General features: G+C 46.0%; 1 protein-coding gene across 1 annotated transcript; it reads left to right on the top strand.

Annotated features, from left to right (window-relative positions):
• The first annotated feature begins 15,370 nt into the window (after positions 1 to 15,370).
• Positions 15,371 to 17,903, top strand: NDUFB4 (NADH:ubiquinone oxidoreductase subunit B4). Its single transcript, XM_074927722.1, has 3 exons — positions 15,371 to 15,622; positions 15,918 to 16,064; positions 17,747 to 17,903. The coding sequence occupies exons 1-3, from the start codon at positions 15,422 to 15,424 to the stop codon at positions 17,804 to 17,806; spliced, it is 408 nt and encodes a 135-aa protein (XP_074783823.1). The 5' UTR covers positions 15,371 to 15,421; the 3' UTR covers positions 17,807 to 17,903.
• Positions 17,904 to 19,580: the final 1,677 nt, after the last annotated feature.

Raw genomic sequence — 19,580 nt, 5'->3', positions numbered from 1 at the left:
TGTGTGGCATGGGAGAGCATCTGATATGGTTCAATCCTACGTGGACCCCATTTAGGAGCAGCTCTGCCAACACTCCATGTTGCTTCAGCTCAGCCCCGTTTGCGCCCTGCCACCGGTCAGTGAAGCAACCAGAACCCTGCCTCGGAGTCTGACGTTTCCTGGTGCCACAGGAGGAGCGGTGCAAGCCTGGACTGCCCTGTTCTCAGCATCATGGACTGTCACTTTCTGAGGAAAAGGAGAGATACCACCCTATGTCTGAAAAGCCTTGTTATAGCAGGATGAAGAATAAAGAGAGTTTCAGGCAGCAGATCCCCTGCTTTGTCCCCCAGAACTCTTGGAAATGGGCTTGTACTTAGCACTGGGCACCTTGCAGCTTATTTTCTGCTTGAAGTCATAACCCCCTGCCTTATCCCCCGGGACAAACACCCCACTGTCAGGCAAAGACCGGTGCCCTGGTAGCTGAGGCTTGTGGCAGCTCTTGACCTGTGGGTACCTGAACCAGATGCTCCCTCGTCCTTCATGGCCATTTCAGAACTGGGGTGTGCAGGGCAGAGAGAAATAGGACAGCGACCTTTTTCTGCAAAGACCATTTAGTAATCAGCACATTTTGTTTTATTTCTTCTTCAGCAGCCACTGCCAGCACAGTGTCACAACCAGCATATCCTCTGCTTTGAGGTGACAATGGAAATCCAAGCAGAGCAACCACGGATTTGAGCCATTTTCATCTTATTCTTTTTTTTTTTTTTTTTTACCATAAATAAAATATAGGCTAAAATACAGGATGTTAGTGATGCCTTTGGGAAGTCAGAGTAAGGTGAGTTCAGGAAACTGACAGTAAAACAAAGAAGAAATGCTGTGTGCATTGTAATTTGCACTAGCCTGAGGCTCAGTCGTACTCAGTTTACAGTGAGGCTTTCCAACAGCCATTGGGAAGCAAAAAATTTTATCTTGCAGCAAAGCCGGCCACCTTTTGTCTAACAAAAGCATTTCCAAACCAGCATGGGCTTTTTGATGCTGTATGAGGACTCAGGACTAATTTCCCAAATGCATTTCTCACTGATGAGTGCTCATCCAAGAATTTATGCAAATGCATTTCAGGTTGTGAGGTGCTGGCAAATTGCTGTTCCTGATAAGACACATATTGCTTTGTCTCCAACAGTGGCATCGTCAGTTTTTTGGCTTGCTGTTTAGAATAACAAAACCTTGGTTTTAAACATTAGAAATCAGAAGAAGCAAAAGCTGAATTAGTGTAACTTTTTAGTTTGATCAACTGAGATTTCATTTATCCTTAGATACTACTAATTTTGATCATGATAATGAATACAGTTGTTCAGATACAAATACGTATGGAGTTATGAATAACTGTAATTTTCCATCCATATGAACAAAATTCCATGCAAAATAGGCAAACATGATCTTACCAAAGCAGCCACTTAATATTAAGGAAGAACAATAGTAAACATTATTTTCATCTTTTGCAGATACAATGGATATGAATTGGCATTTGGCAATTCACTGCTGGAAAATGTTACGAGTCTTCAAGCAGTGACTCAGGACATAGTTTTCCCAAGCAACCAAGATTGGATTCCCATGTAAATGACCGGACTACTAAAAATTCCAGGTGATTGAAAGGATCTGCTTTATATAAGCAGAAATTTATACAAATCAGCATTTCATGAAGGCTCACCATCAGGCACCAGCAGGTCTTTTATGGATATCTTAAACATCTTTTTTTGTCCTTTCTCCCTGACAAGTTGTCTCTCTACATGCACCAGCTGCCTCCGTGGCCATGAAGGTTCTGGGCAGCCAGTCCTGGAGACTTAGAAAGGTAAAGGCAATTATCACCAGCAAAGAGGAGCACAACATGCCCAAAGAGTGCCTTCCCAGGAGACTGGTGGAATTCCTCCCAAAGGACTCACAAAATTTGGGCACTAAAAATGTGGGGAGCACTGCAAAAGCCCAAGGCAGGGCCCCGAGGACATAGTGGGCAGATGTGATACAGACGGTGGCCCACGATGTGATACAGCCACAACTACTCCTCCACGTTTGATCTCCAGCCTGAGAGCTGCAGTCCCACCACCAGAAGCAGTAGCAACGAGAACCCTTCATCACCATCACGGTAAAAACCCCTGTGGTGTGACCCATGATTTCTTCAGTATCTCCTGCTCCATGTGAGGCAACTAAAAACATTTGTTCTGTCCCCTTTTAAACCTATATCCTCCAGTTGCCAACTGGCTCTTAACCCTTCTCTGCCAATGGCGCAGTATAGATGGTACTGAGGGACTTTGTTCTGGCAGCACTGCAGTCCCACAGCATTAATCTTGGATCAAGATGTCTGGTACTATAAATGCCTCTATGTGTATTTCCAAAAATTAGACAACATGAGTAATCTGAAACATCCCTAGGTAAAGCTTCTGAATTAGGAACTCAGGAAAAGTTGGACTGACTCCTGACCTCATGCACTAAGCACTTAGATAACTCAGATGTCAAATTCTCTTTCTACCCACAATTTTAGCCTGGGAGGATCTGCTCTAACGGGCCTTTTGCAGTGACCAGACGGGATACTTTACTGAGCTTCCCATGGACAAATTTTTGCTTCAGCTCTTAGATGTTGGGCTATGTCTCCCTTGTGACAGTAGGGTCAAGCCTCAAGATGATTATGTAGCAACCGTGACACTCCAGACGTACTCCTGGGTTCCTTGGATGACTGAACACGCAATCTCCATTAAGAAGTTCCAGCATATGGGACATGGCCTGCTTATAATTCCCCAAACTGTCAACAAAAATAGATAAAAAATATTATTACCACTATAAAGGCAGGGAAACTGAAGTAGGCAGGGGAAAGAATGCCCAAGGTCAGCAAGAGAGCCAAGACCAAAATCAGGCCTCCCATTGCTTGCTGTTAGACACAACCCACTAGGCTGCAGCTGGCAGTGGGGAAGGAGAAATGAACACTCCCCACAAAGGAGGTGGACAGCCATCACTGTAAATGCTCATTAGTCACCAATTAAACAATGGGTAAGAACAACAGACATCTCCGCACCTGACTGTCCCACTGATAATGGCGATGGGGATCACGGGCTGGACTGCACATCACAGGCAAAGCCCATTGTGCAGGTTGATGGTAAATCCCTCATCATGTAGAAAGCCTCTTAGCATTAGGCAGCAGGCAGCCGGGCTGCAGAGCCCTGCCCTGTCAAGAGCTCTTCTGCCTCAAAGGAACGGTACAGAATTCCTATTCACCCCTTCACAGCATGGCGTGTTGCACATGGGCCTCTCAAAGCAGCCCTAAGAATGAGTTCTGACCCCCATCACCAGAGGGTAAGGTGTTTTGACATTTAATTATCCACCAAGACTGTGGCCTGGCAGTGTATTTTCTTCTCTTTCCAGTCCTTCCATGCCTTGCATCTCTACGACAGGCATTTTTTTCCTCAGCCAAGCAGAGGGAGACAGCTTTTGTCCTTTTTCCTCTGTGCCTTTTTGCAGGGCCAATGCACCAGCTTGTCCTTTCTGCTGACCAGTCCTTCACTGCACTCCCGATGAGATGCCAGCCTCCTTTTGCCACCAACACCCACCAGAGCCCTCTGCCAGAGACTCCCTCCGGATGGATCTTCAGAGCTCTGTCTTAGCTCAACTTGAGATCGTCGGTATTCAGTGTTGCCTACAGTGAAGAGAGAGCTCTGTGTAAGTAAGGCTCTTGTATTTTCGTTTTTCCCCTGTGTTGTTTTATTTGGGAAAGTTAAACAGCAGCTGGAAGAGCTCTAATTGCAACCCCAATATTATTTTCTGAACCAGATGCTTATTTTAACAGTGTACACAGAAACAATAGGAAGTTCCTCTGCAAGAGATGGCACTGCAGCTTCTTTAAAGTAATTAGTATTTTGGCAGCAGCTATACTGACCCACAGAAAGCAGCTCAGGGGTAAGAATGAAGATGTAGAAGAAGCATTACTGACCACAGCTCCAGACTGGTCAGTGCTTCTGTTATAAACCCTTATTTTTTCCCTCTAGGAATTTTTCTTTGGGCTGAAACCCAGCATACTGGTCAGAATTACTACTGAACTTTATTACTTCTACTGCTGCAGCTGAGAAATGTCTTGAAAACATATATTAAGTTTTGAATTAGATCAGGGATCCCTTCCTTTTTGAACCCTTCCACTATTTTACTAGTTTGGAACTGCATTGCTCAAACCCCCTTCCCCATTCAGCTGTGCATAATTGTTGACTACCTAATGGAAAAGTATTCTCGACCTTAATAAAGAATAATAGTTTTGCTACAAGATGTTTGATACCACCTTTAGGAATACAGAGCTTGTTTTGACTCTCCTGGTATCTGCAAGGCAGTGTGAACCCTTGTAGAAAAGATCTTTTTCTAGGAAACAGTTTTGCTGCATCACTGCTATTCACCTCCTGCTTTCTGCAGAACTTCACAGATTTCATGTCAGGAAAGGCACCTGAAGTTTCACATAATAATAGTCCTCTCAGAGCAGGACTCAAGTGTGCTCCAGCAGACCTGGCCAGACTGCAGCACACTTTCCAGACCAGCATCTGTAGAGTCTCAGGAGACTTTGATCACTAGTGAGGAAAGGAGCAACCTAAAGTTGCTTTGTAAAGTGAGGCACCAGTTGTGGATAATTGATAAGAAAATAAATAGGATTTGCTGTTTAACATTGCTTTTCTGCCATTCTAAAACTGAACCAGGGGTGTTTTCAGGAGCCAACATTTTCTGGATGCCTCATGCTAGTCTGCCTTTGTTACACTCAGGGCCACATAATACAGCAGGAATTGATTTGAGGAAGCATGGAGAACTGAGAGCTTTTGCTGAAAGGAGTTTTCTCATATTTTTATCATGATGATATTTCTGGTTTTGACTGATTCAAAATAACAAAACCTGAATCGTTTTCTTCCCCTTTATCCCTCTCACTTTTGCCTCCTGTTTACTCCTCTGTTTGCCTTAGCAACTGATGTAAGGAGAGAAAAGGAGGTGAAAAATAAACAAAACCTTTTTAATAGAAAAGTTCTGTTTGTTTCTGCCAAACAAAACAGAAATGTTGCATCAAAACAGAAAATCTGTGAAAGAGGTTGTTGGGGGAAATTTTGTGAGACTATTTTTATTGGTATTTTTATCACCATCATCATTAACCCACTATGCTTTCAGCGCTTCCTCTCACTGCTGGGAAAGACTGATGATTTCTTCAGAAGTCCTGGAGTGGATCCAAAGAACTCCATTCCTGAGACAGCATCAGGCCATATAAAAGCAGGAGAGTGTCAAGCAGTGTTGCAAGGGCAATTCCAGCTGTAGAGCTGGTGATTCACTTCTCCTTTCCCTGGACTAATGACCACCTTTTCCTTGCCATATCCTGGTCCTTCACAGCCACAGAGTGCAAACAAGCAACTCTCAAGCAAGAAAGTAATCCTTTGTCAGAAGTCACCTCAAAATATCTAATGAACTAACGTTCTGTCCAAGGGAGATCTCACCCAATCCCTGACTTTTCCCTTCCTCCAAGAATAAGGTATCAGGCAAGGACAAACCAATGCTAACAACATCATCAGCCCTAAGCTGCTAGGGACATCCCCCTGCAAGAAGCTGGGCTGCATGCTGTGCCCCAAGGTCTCCTTAGGGCCATGGGCAAAGGCCAGTACCCTCTGTAGCAAATTGCTTAAACTCAGTGCTTATCAAAGCTGTGGCTGTTTAGATCCTAGGATCAAGAAATACTTTTGCATCTTTGCTTCAGAACAAGCTCAAGATAATGCACAGAGTGACAGCTTCTCCCTCCAAGAGGTCCCAGGGAAGAGACCTCTCACCACAGTATCACATCCTGCAGTTACGTACCTGTGCATCACGCATGGGGCATCCAAGAAGTCTGTACTAGCAGTATGCTACATGATCAGCAAGTCAGAAGAATGTGTCCCAAATCTTTTCACAAATCTAGATGTAGCTGCTGGACAGGTTTACCCAGTGTTTGAGAAAGCTGGTGCCAGATGCATTACAGGTCCACTCAGACAAAACAGAGATGCTGTTATTTGGAAGAGATTGTGCTGTGAGAAAATATGATAAAAATCTATAAGCTGTCAACTGAAGAGATTTGCTTGACTACTATCAGAGGTGGGAGGGTACAGATAGAGGTAATTCTGCTCTGAGACTGCTCTGCAGGCCAGAAAGACCTTTTCCATCATTGCCTGACAAAAGGGCAACATTGCTGTCAGGAGCAGATCTCACCCCTGTGACCCATCTGCAGAAACTATATCTAGGAACAAGGAAACAGAGGTTTCAGCTTCATAATTTCACTGGTCCTAAAAAATAGGCAGGAGGATTTTAAGTTTAGGGGCTTAGTTTTCCCCCTTTTTCCAAGCTCTTTCTACAGTGAAGTAAAACAAGGAATGGTCAAGGAGTTGATGTAGTCCCACAGGGCAAAGCAAAGGGATAGGAAATAGGGTCTTGCTCTGTGCTGGGGAGGAGTTATACAACTGTAAAGAAAAAGCACTTTGACTTTGGTGACTGTTGCGCAGAGTGATTTATCATATTCCAAATTTTCATTTGGATTTGAGAAAAGAGATTTTGGCATATTAGCTTCTCCTGGGGGTATATCCCAGACATTCTCAATCCTTGGTGGGACAGACTCTCCTGGAAAGAATTAGGCAGGTTGAGGGGTGAGTCACTGCCCTTGTTCCTTCAGCTGATGGGATGTGTTCAGTCCCCAGGGAAATTAATGGAGAAATGCATCAACCCTATTAATGGGTCCAACAGAAGAGGCATCCCAGCGAGCTGCGAAAGACCAACACAGACAAAATAGTGTTAGGCTTTGCCATTCGCCTTGGGCTCATTGTTTGTGATCACGCAGTGCCTGGTGGAACATGTCATGAGCAAGAGGAAGCTGCTTCCATGGAGCTGTTTGCAGCAAGACCAACACAGCAATGGAAGGTGGGGATACCACACCTGAGCCTGAGCAAAGACAGACTCACTCCTGACAGTATAACACGTGAAGAAAGGAAGGATGAACCACGCGAGGCATTTGTACAGATGTGGATGGATCCTTCTCCATGGCCTTCACTATGACATCAGTCTGTAAAACTAAAAGGCTGGTTTGCAGAAACTGCGTTTGGTCAGCCCTCATGTGCTGAGAACCAGAAAGCAGTATGATGGCTGCTTGCACTTCCCTTGGCTTCGGGCCACAGGAAGACTCGAAAGTAAATGAAAACAAAGTAGGAAGAATATGAACACCCCTGCTCCCAGTGTGTTGTGTACATGCTGCTTGACACAGAGAGGACGAGAGGAAACAAGGAACAGAGTACCACAGGGTTGGCAGTTGCCATCTGCTAAGCATTGTGCAAGTGGCTGCCACCATGACTGGATGCTTGGAAGAGAGTGAGTGAGATATGGTCAGGAGAGAGCAGGGAGAAGACTGAGCAGCAGGTGAAGGAGGCAGGGGAAGTCAATGTAGGTTCAAGGAAGTAAAAAGCCCCTCAGCAGTGGTGAGAGTGTGGGAGGAGAAGGTTGGGTATGGCAAAAACATCTGCAGATGAGTAGGGGGGAAGCAGATGTGTGTGAGGGGCAGTAGGAGAGCAGGGGAATCACTGTCTAAAGGGCCCTGCAAGGATCAATCAGAGGTAGAAATCTTTCCTTTAGGGGTTGCAAATGACAATTACACTGGCTGGATTAGGGGGACATGCGAATGTAAAGAGAAGTGGTTTATCCAAAGAGCAAACCTCCCTGCCAAGAGGTTATCTAGAGAAGTTCGGAGACATTAACTTAGGAGGCAGTTTTTAACCTTGGCAGCTGCCTTACCCAGTCTCCCCAACAAGGCAGATGAAACCTGATGGATACAGGGTTCAGCAATGCTAAGGGATATTTCTTGTTTAGTTAATGTTCCTGATTTATACAATGATAACAAGAGCCCAGGGAAACCATGCTCTGCCATTCTATCTCTATAGGTCAGAAGTTTAAGACCCTAGTATTGCAATCATTTTTTTTCTAAATGTTGAAATACCCAGGCTGGACACTGTATATCTTTCCCACTAGCTGGCATTCTGCAGCAACAGCCTCATTTGTATTCTGTCTTTTACTTGAGCAAAAAACCCCACTCTGCATTGCCACAACTAAGTACTTCCCCACTGCGATACAGAGATTGCCACAGTCACACTAAATTCAACATGTCCCTGCTAACATATTTTATTCATACTGATGGTCTGCTTCACAGTGTGTTCCCAAAGACTTGCTTTAATATTTAAGCTACAGACTTCTAACAAAATATATAAAGCAAAATAAAGTGAGTATCTTTTTCTACATAGCTGTACAACGGAGCTGCCTCTCCTTCAAGGCTGGGTTTTTTCCCACAGAGGGCTTGAGTATCTTCCTGTACAAAGGAGAAATTTGTGACTTCTTGAAGAGTTATTGTCTATAAAGTCCTGCTCCTTTTCCAGTTAAAAATTAATTCTGGGCTGTGGAGAACTTTTGGTCTGGATGATGCCACAAAATGAGCATCCTCCAAGATCACGGAAGCCTCCAAGAGGACAATGAGTGGACCCCCCTGGGACATGCAAAGTCCCTGACACTAAACCAACTTCTGTCTTGAGGAGCTGGAGGGGCCATATCTGTCGGGGATTAAAGTCTCACTGGCCCCTCTTGGTTGGATCTTCGCACAGTAGCCTTTTCCTCATACTGATTTTGTTTGTGAAAGGAAATCCAGCTAAACCCATGAGGTAAGTTCAGGTAAGGTGTTGCAGGGAATCTGACGGCTTTGTGGGCCAGAGCCATTTTTCATAGGGCTGTCAGCAAGTGCAGAGTTTCACCTGTGGGTCTGGGCAGAACTTACAGGAGCACCCTCCAGGTACAATAAAGGCTGTGTAACATTTGGCCTCGAGTTACGGCACTCTGTCACACATTGAATGCTGGGGGGGTGGGAAGTATCTGGGCTAAACTAGACTCTTTCCACAGCCCATGGGAAAAGACAGGATCTCCAGGGGATGGCTCACAGCCTCTCAGGGCCTTTTAGGGTAGGAGGACTCATCATATGAAACTCCCTCCCTCATGTCAGAGGCAGACAGCAGGCACCGCTACTTTTCTGAATGAGGCAGATGTGTCCTTTCTTTTGTGGGCAGAGCAAAACACCTGGGGAGAAATGGGGAAAAAAGAAATGTCAGCTGCTGGTGATTTGTGTCAGGAGCAGCAGGCCAGAAAAGATCCCTTCCCTTACCCTGCATGAGACATTTCCTGCAACACTTGGGTTTCCTCTCACTGACTCTCGTTCGCAACTGCTTTTTGAATTTTTACTGGCATCAGTATGAGCCCACCCTTGGTGCCACATACACTCCTGATGGTCACGAGGTTGAGCACTGCTCCATGAGTGACAGTGCAGTCCAGGATGGCAAGACTGGGCTGCTCCATGGGGCAGGCAAACTGCGAGCCAAACAAGGTGCTCAGGGCAGGTCTAGTGGCCATAACTACGATTGGCCACAGCCCAGTGATGTCCAGGCAAGGCCAAAGTCTGAGGTCAAGCCGGGAACTTGAGCCACTAGCGGTCCAAGGCTAGACACAACACACACTTGGCACAGCTTAGGCAAGAGCTTACGCCAAGGGACTGAGCTTCAATGCTGCTCCTGGGCCAGCAGGTGACGGAGGGTCCAGAGGAGGCTGGTCGGGGCAATGACAGCTTGCTGGTATACTCTGGTTCCTGACAGCCATCATGAAGGGATGCCTAGGAACAGCATCACCCCTTGGCTAGTTAAGCACTTCTAACACTTAGCCAATAACAGGACTTCAGGCATTCAGCTTTCTAATTGCCACCATACTTTATTCTAAGACCTCTTCCTCTCCCACTCTTCAACATTACATGACTCTTAATCCCCTCTCCTGCGAGGAGCTGGAAGCAGAAAGAGAGTTAAGAAAATTGTATTATGAAATGCTACAATCAATGACCTGCAAAGGAGCGGAGAAGATAAGTTTACTGCCAGCCTCTCCTTCTCCCACAAGAGCCTTCCAGGTGGCACCAGCTCCCCAGCTCAGGCAGCTCAACTGCAGCTATAATTCAGTGTGAGTCAAAAATTTTATTTCGGCAGGAAAAGCTGAAACAGCAGAGGGCTTCTTGTCACTGTCTCTGGACAAGCCCAGGAGAGGCAGAAATGGTTTGTTTAATGCCGTCTCTCATTATTCCTGGCACTTTATGACTCATTAAGTGTCCTAGTTTTGTAACTAACTCCTGCTGAGCTCAACATTTGATACACATTTATGGGTGGCCTGTTGGCTGTAATAACGATTGAACTATTCATAATTCCTGTAACCATGTTAACTCCTTCCTTTTTGTGCCAGGCTTCCTTTAAACAGCTGTGAGATAAAGATACTGGGGGCTTCAGTTCTTAAGGCAGAACGAATTACATTTATCTGGACAACTTATTAACATGGCTATATGTTTCAATTTGACACACTTGTTCTGAGCCCAGATAAACCATGCTGTGTCCTAATACCTTTTATGCTGCTCCCATTCCACACCCACTAGGCTTTTTACCATGGCCGTATCCATGCAGATGGATGTCTGATACCAGTTCCCCTCAGAAGGCGGCCAACAGCACACACATCAGTATTCACTTGTATGGAACAGGAACAGGAGCCAAATGACCCTTCTTTCTTGCCCATTACAGGTGGGAATTAGAAGTAAGGCACCTCTGTTCAGGAACCTTCTTGTGATATGAGTGATCTAGTCAGCTTCTCCCCTGTTTTCCAGCTTGCTTTCTTTGCAAAAGGTCAGTGAGAATTCAAAACAGAGCCCAGCAACATGCTGACCCAGCCTGACAACTGATGCAAACAGGGAAACCGCAAGCGCTCACCACAAGTTTGACAGACACAAGTATTTTTCGAGATGACATCACATTTAATCTCTCTCTTCTGAAAGTGTCATGCACAAACACCTCAGAGATAGGTAGACAGGTCTGCGTTTTAGGTTAATTTTTCTTTCATTCACTTGAAGCACAGAGTCACTTAGCCTGGCCACTCTGAAAAGATGTGACTTTGTGTATAGTCAGACAAATCCAGTCTGTGTATATTTTGGAGCATGATGGAAAAGTCACCTTCAAAACCACACAGGTCTAAACTGAAGGTCAGTATCTTTAAACTGGAGTTCGAAGTTATCTGCAGCTTCAGCTAAAGAGCCTGTCATAGAAGTGTGCCTGATTTCAGACTAATTGGGATGAGAACGCTCTCAGAAATTCAGTGGTGTGTAGGACAGTATTCAAGATGGCCTTGTAACTGTGCCCAGCTGGGACGGAATTAACCATTAACCTTCTTCACAGCAGCCCATCTGTTGCCATGCCTTGCATCTGTGCCTAAAACAGCACTGATAACACACCAGTGTTTTGGCTATTGCTGAGCAGCGCTTGCACAGCATCAAGGCTTTCTCTCCAACTCCCCATCACTGACTTCAAAGGTCTGTAGGCAGGAGATGGGCAAGAAGTTGGGAGAGGAAATACCTGGGACAGCTGACCCAAACAACCAAAGGGATATCCCATACCATATGACATCATGCTCAGAAATAAAAAGCTGAGGGAAAGGAGGATGATGGGGAGACATTTGTGGTGATGTTGTTTGTCTTCCCAAGCAACTGCTATGCATACTGAGGCCCTGCTTCCCACAAAGTAGCTGGACATCTGCCTGCTGATGGGACGTAGTGAATTAATCCCTCTTTTTGTTTTGCTTCTGTATGCAGCTTTTGCATTTCTTAATAATGACTTATCTCAACCCATGAGCTTTTCAATGTCATTTTCTCCCCCTTGTCTTTTGAGGAAGAGGAGTGAGAGAGTAGTTGGATGGGCATCTGGCAGCCAGTCAAGGTCAACTCTCCACAGGGTTCTGGACAAAGATTGATTTTCTTGACTGGTTTTTCCATTTTAGTTACTGCTGACCACAAAGAAAACAGATGATGTAAACTTCAAAGGCATTTTCATATGAGAACTGTCAATTTGATTCAATACTGCCAACCTCAAACATTCAATAATAATCAGTCCTGATTAAAAAGAAAAACACTTGGGGTCTTATCTTTTAAGTCTGGGTGTTTGAGCCCACAAGGATGTGATTTTATGACCAGCATATTCCAGTTCAAGCCTGTGTTGCCCTAGTGAGAGTGGGACCACTCTTACTAGTGCCTGTTTTATATTCCTGCTGCTTATCTTAGGTCAACACTAGCAGTCAGGAGGAGAGTGAAAGAAACAAGATTCATGATCTGGCTGGCAAAAACAGGGACAAGAAGGGTCTCATTCATTCTCTCAGTATCTTTTGTTTCAAAGGTGGTTTGCAGTAGCAGCAGTTCAGTCTGCCATAGGGTGGCCCAGAAGGAGCAGATGACGCAGGAAGTCTGCACAGGAGTCCAGTTTGTCACCGCAGCATTTCTCACTGTGTGCAGCAGTTCCTGTCAGCAGGAAAAAAAAAACAACCGCTGATTTCAGTCAAGTGCTTTGACTGCAGTATTTCTGTCTTCGTCCTGCATTGCTTTATACTAGGTTTAGACACTTACTATCAGAATCTCAGGCTTTTGCTGAAGGACAGCATTTTAAAGTTAAGAGACATGGCTGTTATGAAGTGAAGAAAATGCACAAAATCACCTCTGGAGGAGTAAAACCAACAAATTACAATGCACAGGCTTGAATGTCAGAGAATACACTTCTCTGGAAGGGATTTAGTTATTTTCTTACTCCATAAAACAAGTGACATCTCTCAGAAAAGAGTCCCTGTGGGGAACTTGATCCTTTGGGAGAGAGGATAAGTTAGTGATTAGAGATGAAATGCAAAGGTGTTTTCAGCATAGTGGCTGGCTGCACGATTTTCTAATACAGTACATTACGCTGTTAATGGAAATGTAGCTTTGTACCTTCTGTTTTTCTCCCAGTAGAATTAAATTCAGCACTGTTTGCATGCAAAGCGTGCACACTCACAGCTGTGAGCTCTGGGGAGAGGGAGAAGGCACAGCTTGGACCTACACAGATAAGATCACAGAGTCTGCAACAGGGCTGGGAGCTAAACCCACTGCCTTTGCCAGGTGACTTCACCACAAGACCATCTTTGCTCCTGCCCACAGGAACTGTCCCACACCATAACAGACAGACCTCAGGAGCCAGCAGATCAGGGGAAAAGCACCTGGCAGTTTTGGAGTCCTTTGGGATTTGAGGGACAAGAGTTTTCTGTTCCACTCTGTGATGCAGCAAAGGGAAAACCACCCGCCATTTCCCACAGAGCAGCTATCCCTTCCCAGTATGCTAATCCAACCTGCACACCCCCGTTCCTGCCAGGAATCTCTCTGTTTCAAGGCCACATGTGTCATTTATTAAGAAATAAGAGAGAGCAGGGAGGAACAGCTTTTAAAGAAGTAGGCCATGCATGGGCTGTCAAGTCTCTGGGAACCCTCAGAGATGAAAGTACCACAGGAGTGCCACATGGCAGTGCTGCTGGCATACGTAACAGTGCTGCTAAAGTGGCTCTCCACATGCCGGTATGGAGAGAGGTAATCATGGTGCTGGAGGCATGGAGCTCACTAAATCTTATGGTCACAAAGTGGGAAGGTAAAGGGAGTAAATTGTTTGGTGCAACAGAAGCCACTGTCCCAAGCTGAAAGCCCTGGGAAACAAAGCAACAGGGCCTGTAAGTACCTCCTTGGGAGCTGACTGCGAATGAAGCAGCTTGGTTTTCACTTGGATTTGCAGCTGCATGTTTGTGAAGAAAATGTGAGTGGAAAAGCAGAAGAAACACTGGGAGAGAGTTTCTGAGAGGACTGCAGACTTGTACTAGAGAGAGGAAAAAGTAACTGCTGCTGGGGGGCTGTGCTCAAGTTCACAAACTGCAGGAATATCCAACTTATATTTCATCCTGCTGGAAGCAAGCTGCAAAGCCCCAGCTCCTAATTAGCTGCTCAGACCAAGAGGAGATCATCTATTTTCCAAGTGCTTAGATAAAAGAAGGGTGAAATCATAAGATGCGAGGCAGAGCTTCTGCTCTATTACTGCGGTGCCAAAGCACAACATCTTAAATAAAGTCAGCAATACTATTTTGTGTGTGCTTAGGACCAAACTGTAATCTCTCATCCAACATCACCTGAGTCTGTAGAGTTACCCCAGTGTAAATGAGGCCATAACTATATATACACAGCCATTAACTTACTTGGTTCCAATCAGCATAACTGCTATCATTGCTTTGTATACCAAAAGAAGAAAAAACAGCAGAAAACTTGTTTGCTGGCAACTTTTTTCCAGAAAGAAAACTTGCATCTATTTTTCACATCTCTGGAGAACAAAGCTCTTAATACCAACAAGACAGAACTTTCCTAAAGAACTTGCTTTCTTTGCCTTGTATTCATCAGCAGAGGGTGATTTGTAAAGCTGTCAGTTAAAGTTCATCAGGGTGGTGAGTCACCACACGATAATCCTAAAGGTTATCTGGCAGCATATCCAACCAGCCTGGCCATGGTTGAAGAATCAAAGAGACGATTTGAAGCTGAAAGTCAATAAACAGCAGGATTTTGCAACTGCCAGCCCACCTGCAACACACCACTTACGTAATACTCAATATTTCGTTGAAATCACAGAATCATCAGGTTGGAAAAGCCCTTGAAGCTCCTCCAGCCCAAGCATGAACCTCACCCTGACCGTTCCCAACTCCACCAGATCCTGCAGCACTGGGTCAACCCGACTCTTCAACCCCTCCAGGGATGGGGACTCCCCCCTTGCCCTGGGCAGCCCATTCCAACGCCCAACACCCCCTTCTGCAAAGAAATACTTCCTGACATCTAGTCTAAACTTTCCCCGGTGCAACTTGAGGCCATTACCTCTTGTCCTGTCACTTACTACTAGGTTAAAGAGACTCATCCCCCCTTCTCTGCACCCTCCTTTCAAGGAGTTGTAGAGGGCCATGAGGTCTCCCCTCAGCCTCCTCTTCTCCAGACTAAACCCCCCCAGTTCCCTCAGCCGCTCCCCATCAGACCTGTGCTCCAGACCCTGCACCAGCTCCGTTGCCCTTCTCTGGACACGCTCGAATCACTCAATGTCCTGTTTGCAGTGAGGTAAACGTGCACGGTCTAGGACTGCGAAAGAGAGCCCAGCGATGGCCGCCCCGTTACCCCCGGGACACACAACAAACTCAGCAGCACAACACCCGTCACAGCTCAGCTCAGCTCAGCTCTGCCCGGGAGGCCCTTTTCTTTCCAGGGGGAAGGGGACAGGCCACTGAACCTGCCGGGAGTGTCGTCACCAGGGACCCACCCTCCCTTGAGGTGACGACCCCTCAGCGCAGCGTCAGCCCGCCGTCCCTTCCCGCTCCCCGCTCAGTGCTGGGAGGGCTCTGACGGGCCGGCAGGGGGCGCGGCGGCGGCGCGCGCCCGGCTCGGGGCGGGGCGAGGCTCCTCCCGCGGCTGCCCGTGGGCAGAGCGTGGCGGCGCCCGGTTCCCAAGATGGCGGCGGGGCCGCCTCCCACCGCCGCCGAGTTGTATCGGCCCAACCGCTACGTCTCGCTGCCGGCCGAGCTCGACCCCAACACCTACGACCTGTCGCCGGAGAAGCGCCGTGCCGAGGCCGAACGCTTGGCTATCCGCGCCCGCCTCAAGCGGCAGTACCAGCTGCAGCTCAACCACCCCAACCGGCCGACCGTCATCGTGAGTGGGGAGGGCGGGGGCGCCCGGGGTTGGGGCGGGGGCTTTGTCCGCCTCCCCCGGCGTCCCGGAGCAGGGCCCGGGCCTGGGGCCATGCGGGCGGGGCGCTGCCCTGCCCTGCCTTGCCCTGCCCTCCCCGTGACCTTGACGCCCTCACCGGCTGGGCCGGGAGGGTCCCGGGGCCTTTGTAGGCCCCTTTCTAGGCCCCAGCCCAGCGGCGGGGGCAGACGGGCCGCACTGAGTTGAGCGGCCGTTGCAGGGCCTCTGGGGCCTCACTGCGCTTTTCTTTCCAACCCAGGAAGATCCTGCTTTGGTCCGCTGGGTCTATGCTAGGACGCAGAACGTCTACCCTACTTCCCGCCCGACACCTAAGACGTCCTTTCTAGGAGCTCTTTATGCGATAGGCCCTATCGTCTTCTGGATTGCTGTCTTCAAAGCTGACAGGGTAAGTCAGTTGATGGCACTGAACGTCGGGTAAACACCGAGCTGTAAAATGTACATCTGCCTGGAGATTTAATTGATGAGATTCTCTTGCACCATTAAAGTAATGAGGGAAGGAAGGGTGATGCTGAGCCTGCGATCTCAAAGCCTCATAACTGGTTGCCAGGTCTTGTGCTGAGAGCCCTGTATTGTACCCTTGGGTACGGCCATTCACGGTTTCCCTGAGCAGGATATTTTGCTGTAATAAAGCTCTTGGTGGCACTGACAGTGTAAACTAATCATAAGAGACTATTTTCAGCTGTTGACATGCAGTAACTGCACTTTCTAAAATAAATAGGGAGCTTAATGGGTGACAGGCCTAGAAATGTCTCTGTGATGTGCTTGACCATTTCTCTAATCTCGTGAAGCAGATGGGGAGGAGTACTTATGCTGATTGCAGCGTCTGGTCTCAGCTGGATGTTTAAGATGTTGGAAGGTTTATCTTTCGTCTGTTCAAATTCCTGAATTGCAGGCATCAGCATCTGAGCAATGGTAGATCATTCGGAAAAAACTCGGTTATGTACATAAGTAAGAAGATGCTAGGTGACTGGCAGACAGTGGCTGTTTTTACTAGTGAATTTGTGGCTGTTGTAAAACATTTCCCTGTTTTGCACAATAATAGCGTTTTTAGATCAAGGCATAAAACAGAAGCATGAGCATCAGCTAAAATGAATAGAATATTTGTAGAGGATGTTGTTTACTAGTATGAACCAAAAATACAGGTTCTGGGAAACATGCAGAGCATGTTAATATAAATGTTTTTGAGACTTCAGCATCTCTGCAGTATTTTGTCATGCTGGTTTTGTTATGTTCGTGAAGGTACACCTGGGTTTAGCCACCTAGTGTGACTTAGCATGCGAGTGCTTGAAAATAAACCTGTGCCTGAGAATATTTAAACTGAAGTCTTTAATGTAGTCTCCAGAACAGTCTGTTTTCTTTTATTCCATCTCCTTTACTGATGTTTGGAGATTTTTCTTGGTTATCTAGTAGTATATAAAGCACTGTATCTATTACACTCTTTTTCTCTGAGGAGTGTTTGTTGTGTTTCTGGGAAAACAAGAGATAAATTGCTAAATCTTAAGCAAGTCTCTTGGTTTTATCCAGCAGAAAGAATCTGGGCAGTATCTGCAGTGTCCATGTAGTGTAACAATACCTGTCAGAAAGGTACATGACTGCAGAGTGAAACACAAAAAGGCTGAAAGTGACCACAGGCACATATAGGCAAGTCACTAAGTTTCTCCATAATTAGATCTCTAAACTGGATTATTTTCAACCAGAAGGAGGAGGTAGCAACTACATGTATAAATTAAGCGATGCAACTAGTTTGGTGAAAAATACATCACAGGAATTGGTCTCTGCTGGCCTGTGAGGGTGGCTAGATAGGCAGAGAGGTCAATCTGAGCACATCTTCCCTAGCTGGTAGGTGAAGCTAAATGCCTTGTTCTTTTTTACTTTTTAACCACAACAGCTGTTACCAGAGTTTTGTGCCTACAGAATTGTTTATGTTGAAAAAGACCCTTAAGATCATATGTGCTGCTACCTTCCTGTAGTCCGTGTTGAAATATTAGAGCTGCTTTTCTTTTATCCTAGGTTCAGTGAAACTTCTTCTCTGTTAGGATAATGATGAATGTTCTCTCTCTTCTGCAGGATCGTAAAGAGAAGCTTATCCAAGAGGGTAAATACAAGCGACCATTGAGTATGTTGTAAGTTCCTGGAATTGCAGTGCTGTTTATGGCATATCAATAAAACAAGATAAATTGTGTGATGATGTTTCTCCTTCATAAGAATAAATCTTAATTGCTCATTGGTTGTCTTGCATCTGTAGCAATTATGGAAAGTGCAAAAACTCAGGGTCTTTGTGTCTTAACACAGATAGATACAGAGATGGTGCCCTGAACTCAACCAGTGTACTCTTCTGGTCTACATACAGAGGCTCCTTTTAAACTGTGGAAGTTACTGCTGAAGTTCAAAATTAGTAGCAGGCTAAAATGTTAAGGAAGCCCAAAGGAGTTTTGTACAGAACTGCTGCTTGTCTACAAGCATTTCTTCTTGGTGTCAGTTTGACTATGTAGTTTGCCCTAATCAGATAATAGGCAAGTTCTGTGATACACTCTGAATAACTTCAGGAGCCTGCCTGCCTTCTCTCAATAAGCTGAGTTAATTTTTCTTTTCTGTAATATAAGCCTAAAACATGTATTTGTTCATTGCAATAAACTTCTGGATAAAATTACTGTGCCAGCCTTGGAAATAGTGAGCTGAACATTGTCGTGCTATATGTGAGTAGCATTTCCACCAATTCTGTGATTCCTGTGGGAGACAAGAAGTAAAAAGATGAGGATTTTTATTTTTTATGCTGATTCTATTACAGTGTAGGAGAATTCCCTTTCACTCCTGCAAACGGGCTACAATAAAAAAAAAAAAAAAGCCGAGCATAACTGAGCCTTGTGCCTGCAAAGATGCCTTCTCTGTTTATTCTTACAAAAACACAAGTCTTTTCTGCCCAGGTCAACTGGTATAGGGGGTTCTGGAGGTGTTACTGTCAAAGTACCCAAATGTGAGTGCAAAGAAGAGATTTCTGATTCAGACTTGGAATTTTCACATGGCCTGTAGGTGCCATCATGATCCCAATAACAGCCCTTGTTCTTCAGACAGTTTATGGGAGCAGTTTTTTCCCAAATGCTGATCTCAATGCCAAAAGCTTGATCTGGTGGAAAAGCTGAAAACTTCCCTCTGCCTGCTGGGACATCAGCCTATGGGGAAGTCGGCAAAAGCAGCTCTACCAAGTCCCTCTCCTGCATGATCAGGATGTAAACATGGGCCATTTGCAGTCCCTCTCCAGCAGAGTGAGTTGAGCTTTTTCACATCCTCACAGAGTGGCTGAGGTTGGAAGGGACCCTGAGGTCACCTGGTCTACCCCCTGCTCGGGCAGAGCCACCTGGAACAGGTCGTTCAGGTCCACATCCAGGTGGCTTTTGGATATCTCCAAGGATGGAGACTCCACAGCCTCCCTGGGCAACCTGTGCTAGTGCTTGGTCACCCTCACAGTAAAAATGTTTCCTGATTTTATTTTATTTTTTAAAATTTTTTCCTGTTGCAGTATTTCCTTTTCCTGCCTGGGTCATGAAACATTCAGGCCGTGGGGGACTTGGCACTCATGCTGTGTGTATCAGCTGTGCAAGTCTGTGGCCTGCTTATGCAATCCTATGTGTGCTCCCAGCAGCTCTCTTGCAGCTGCGTATGCGGCTTGTTCTTCTGCTAGTTTAACTAAAGCAAACCCAGATTATTCTCTGCAGAACAGCTTCTAAAAGACTGTCACGAGTCATATTACAAGATAGGGCTGTGGGTCAGCGCAGAGAGGCATCAATGCATGGAGAAAGTGGTATTTAGGGAAAGAAAGAATTGCTTGTCTGAGCATGCTAAATTAACTATCTTCCTGCTGCCACAAACTAATTTGATCTCCCAGGACCTATTTCCTTGGCTA

This window comes from Athene noctua, chromosome 1, assembly GCF_965140245.1.
Source record: "Athene noctua chromosome 1, bAthNoc1.hap1.1, whole genome shotgun sequence".
In the NCBI taxonomy this organism is placed as follows: Eukaryota; Metazoa; Chordata; class Aves; order Strigiformes; family Strigidae; genus Athene; species Athene noctua.
The sequence above is the reverse complement of the archived record's forward strand: the minus strand, read 5'-3'. Positions and strand labels throughout refer to the sequence as shown.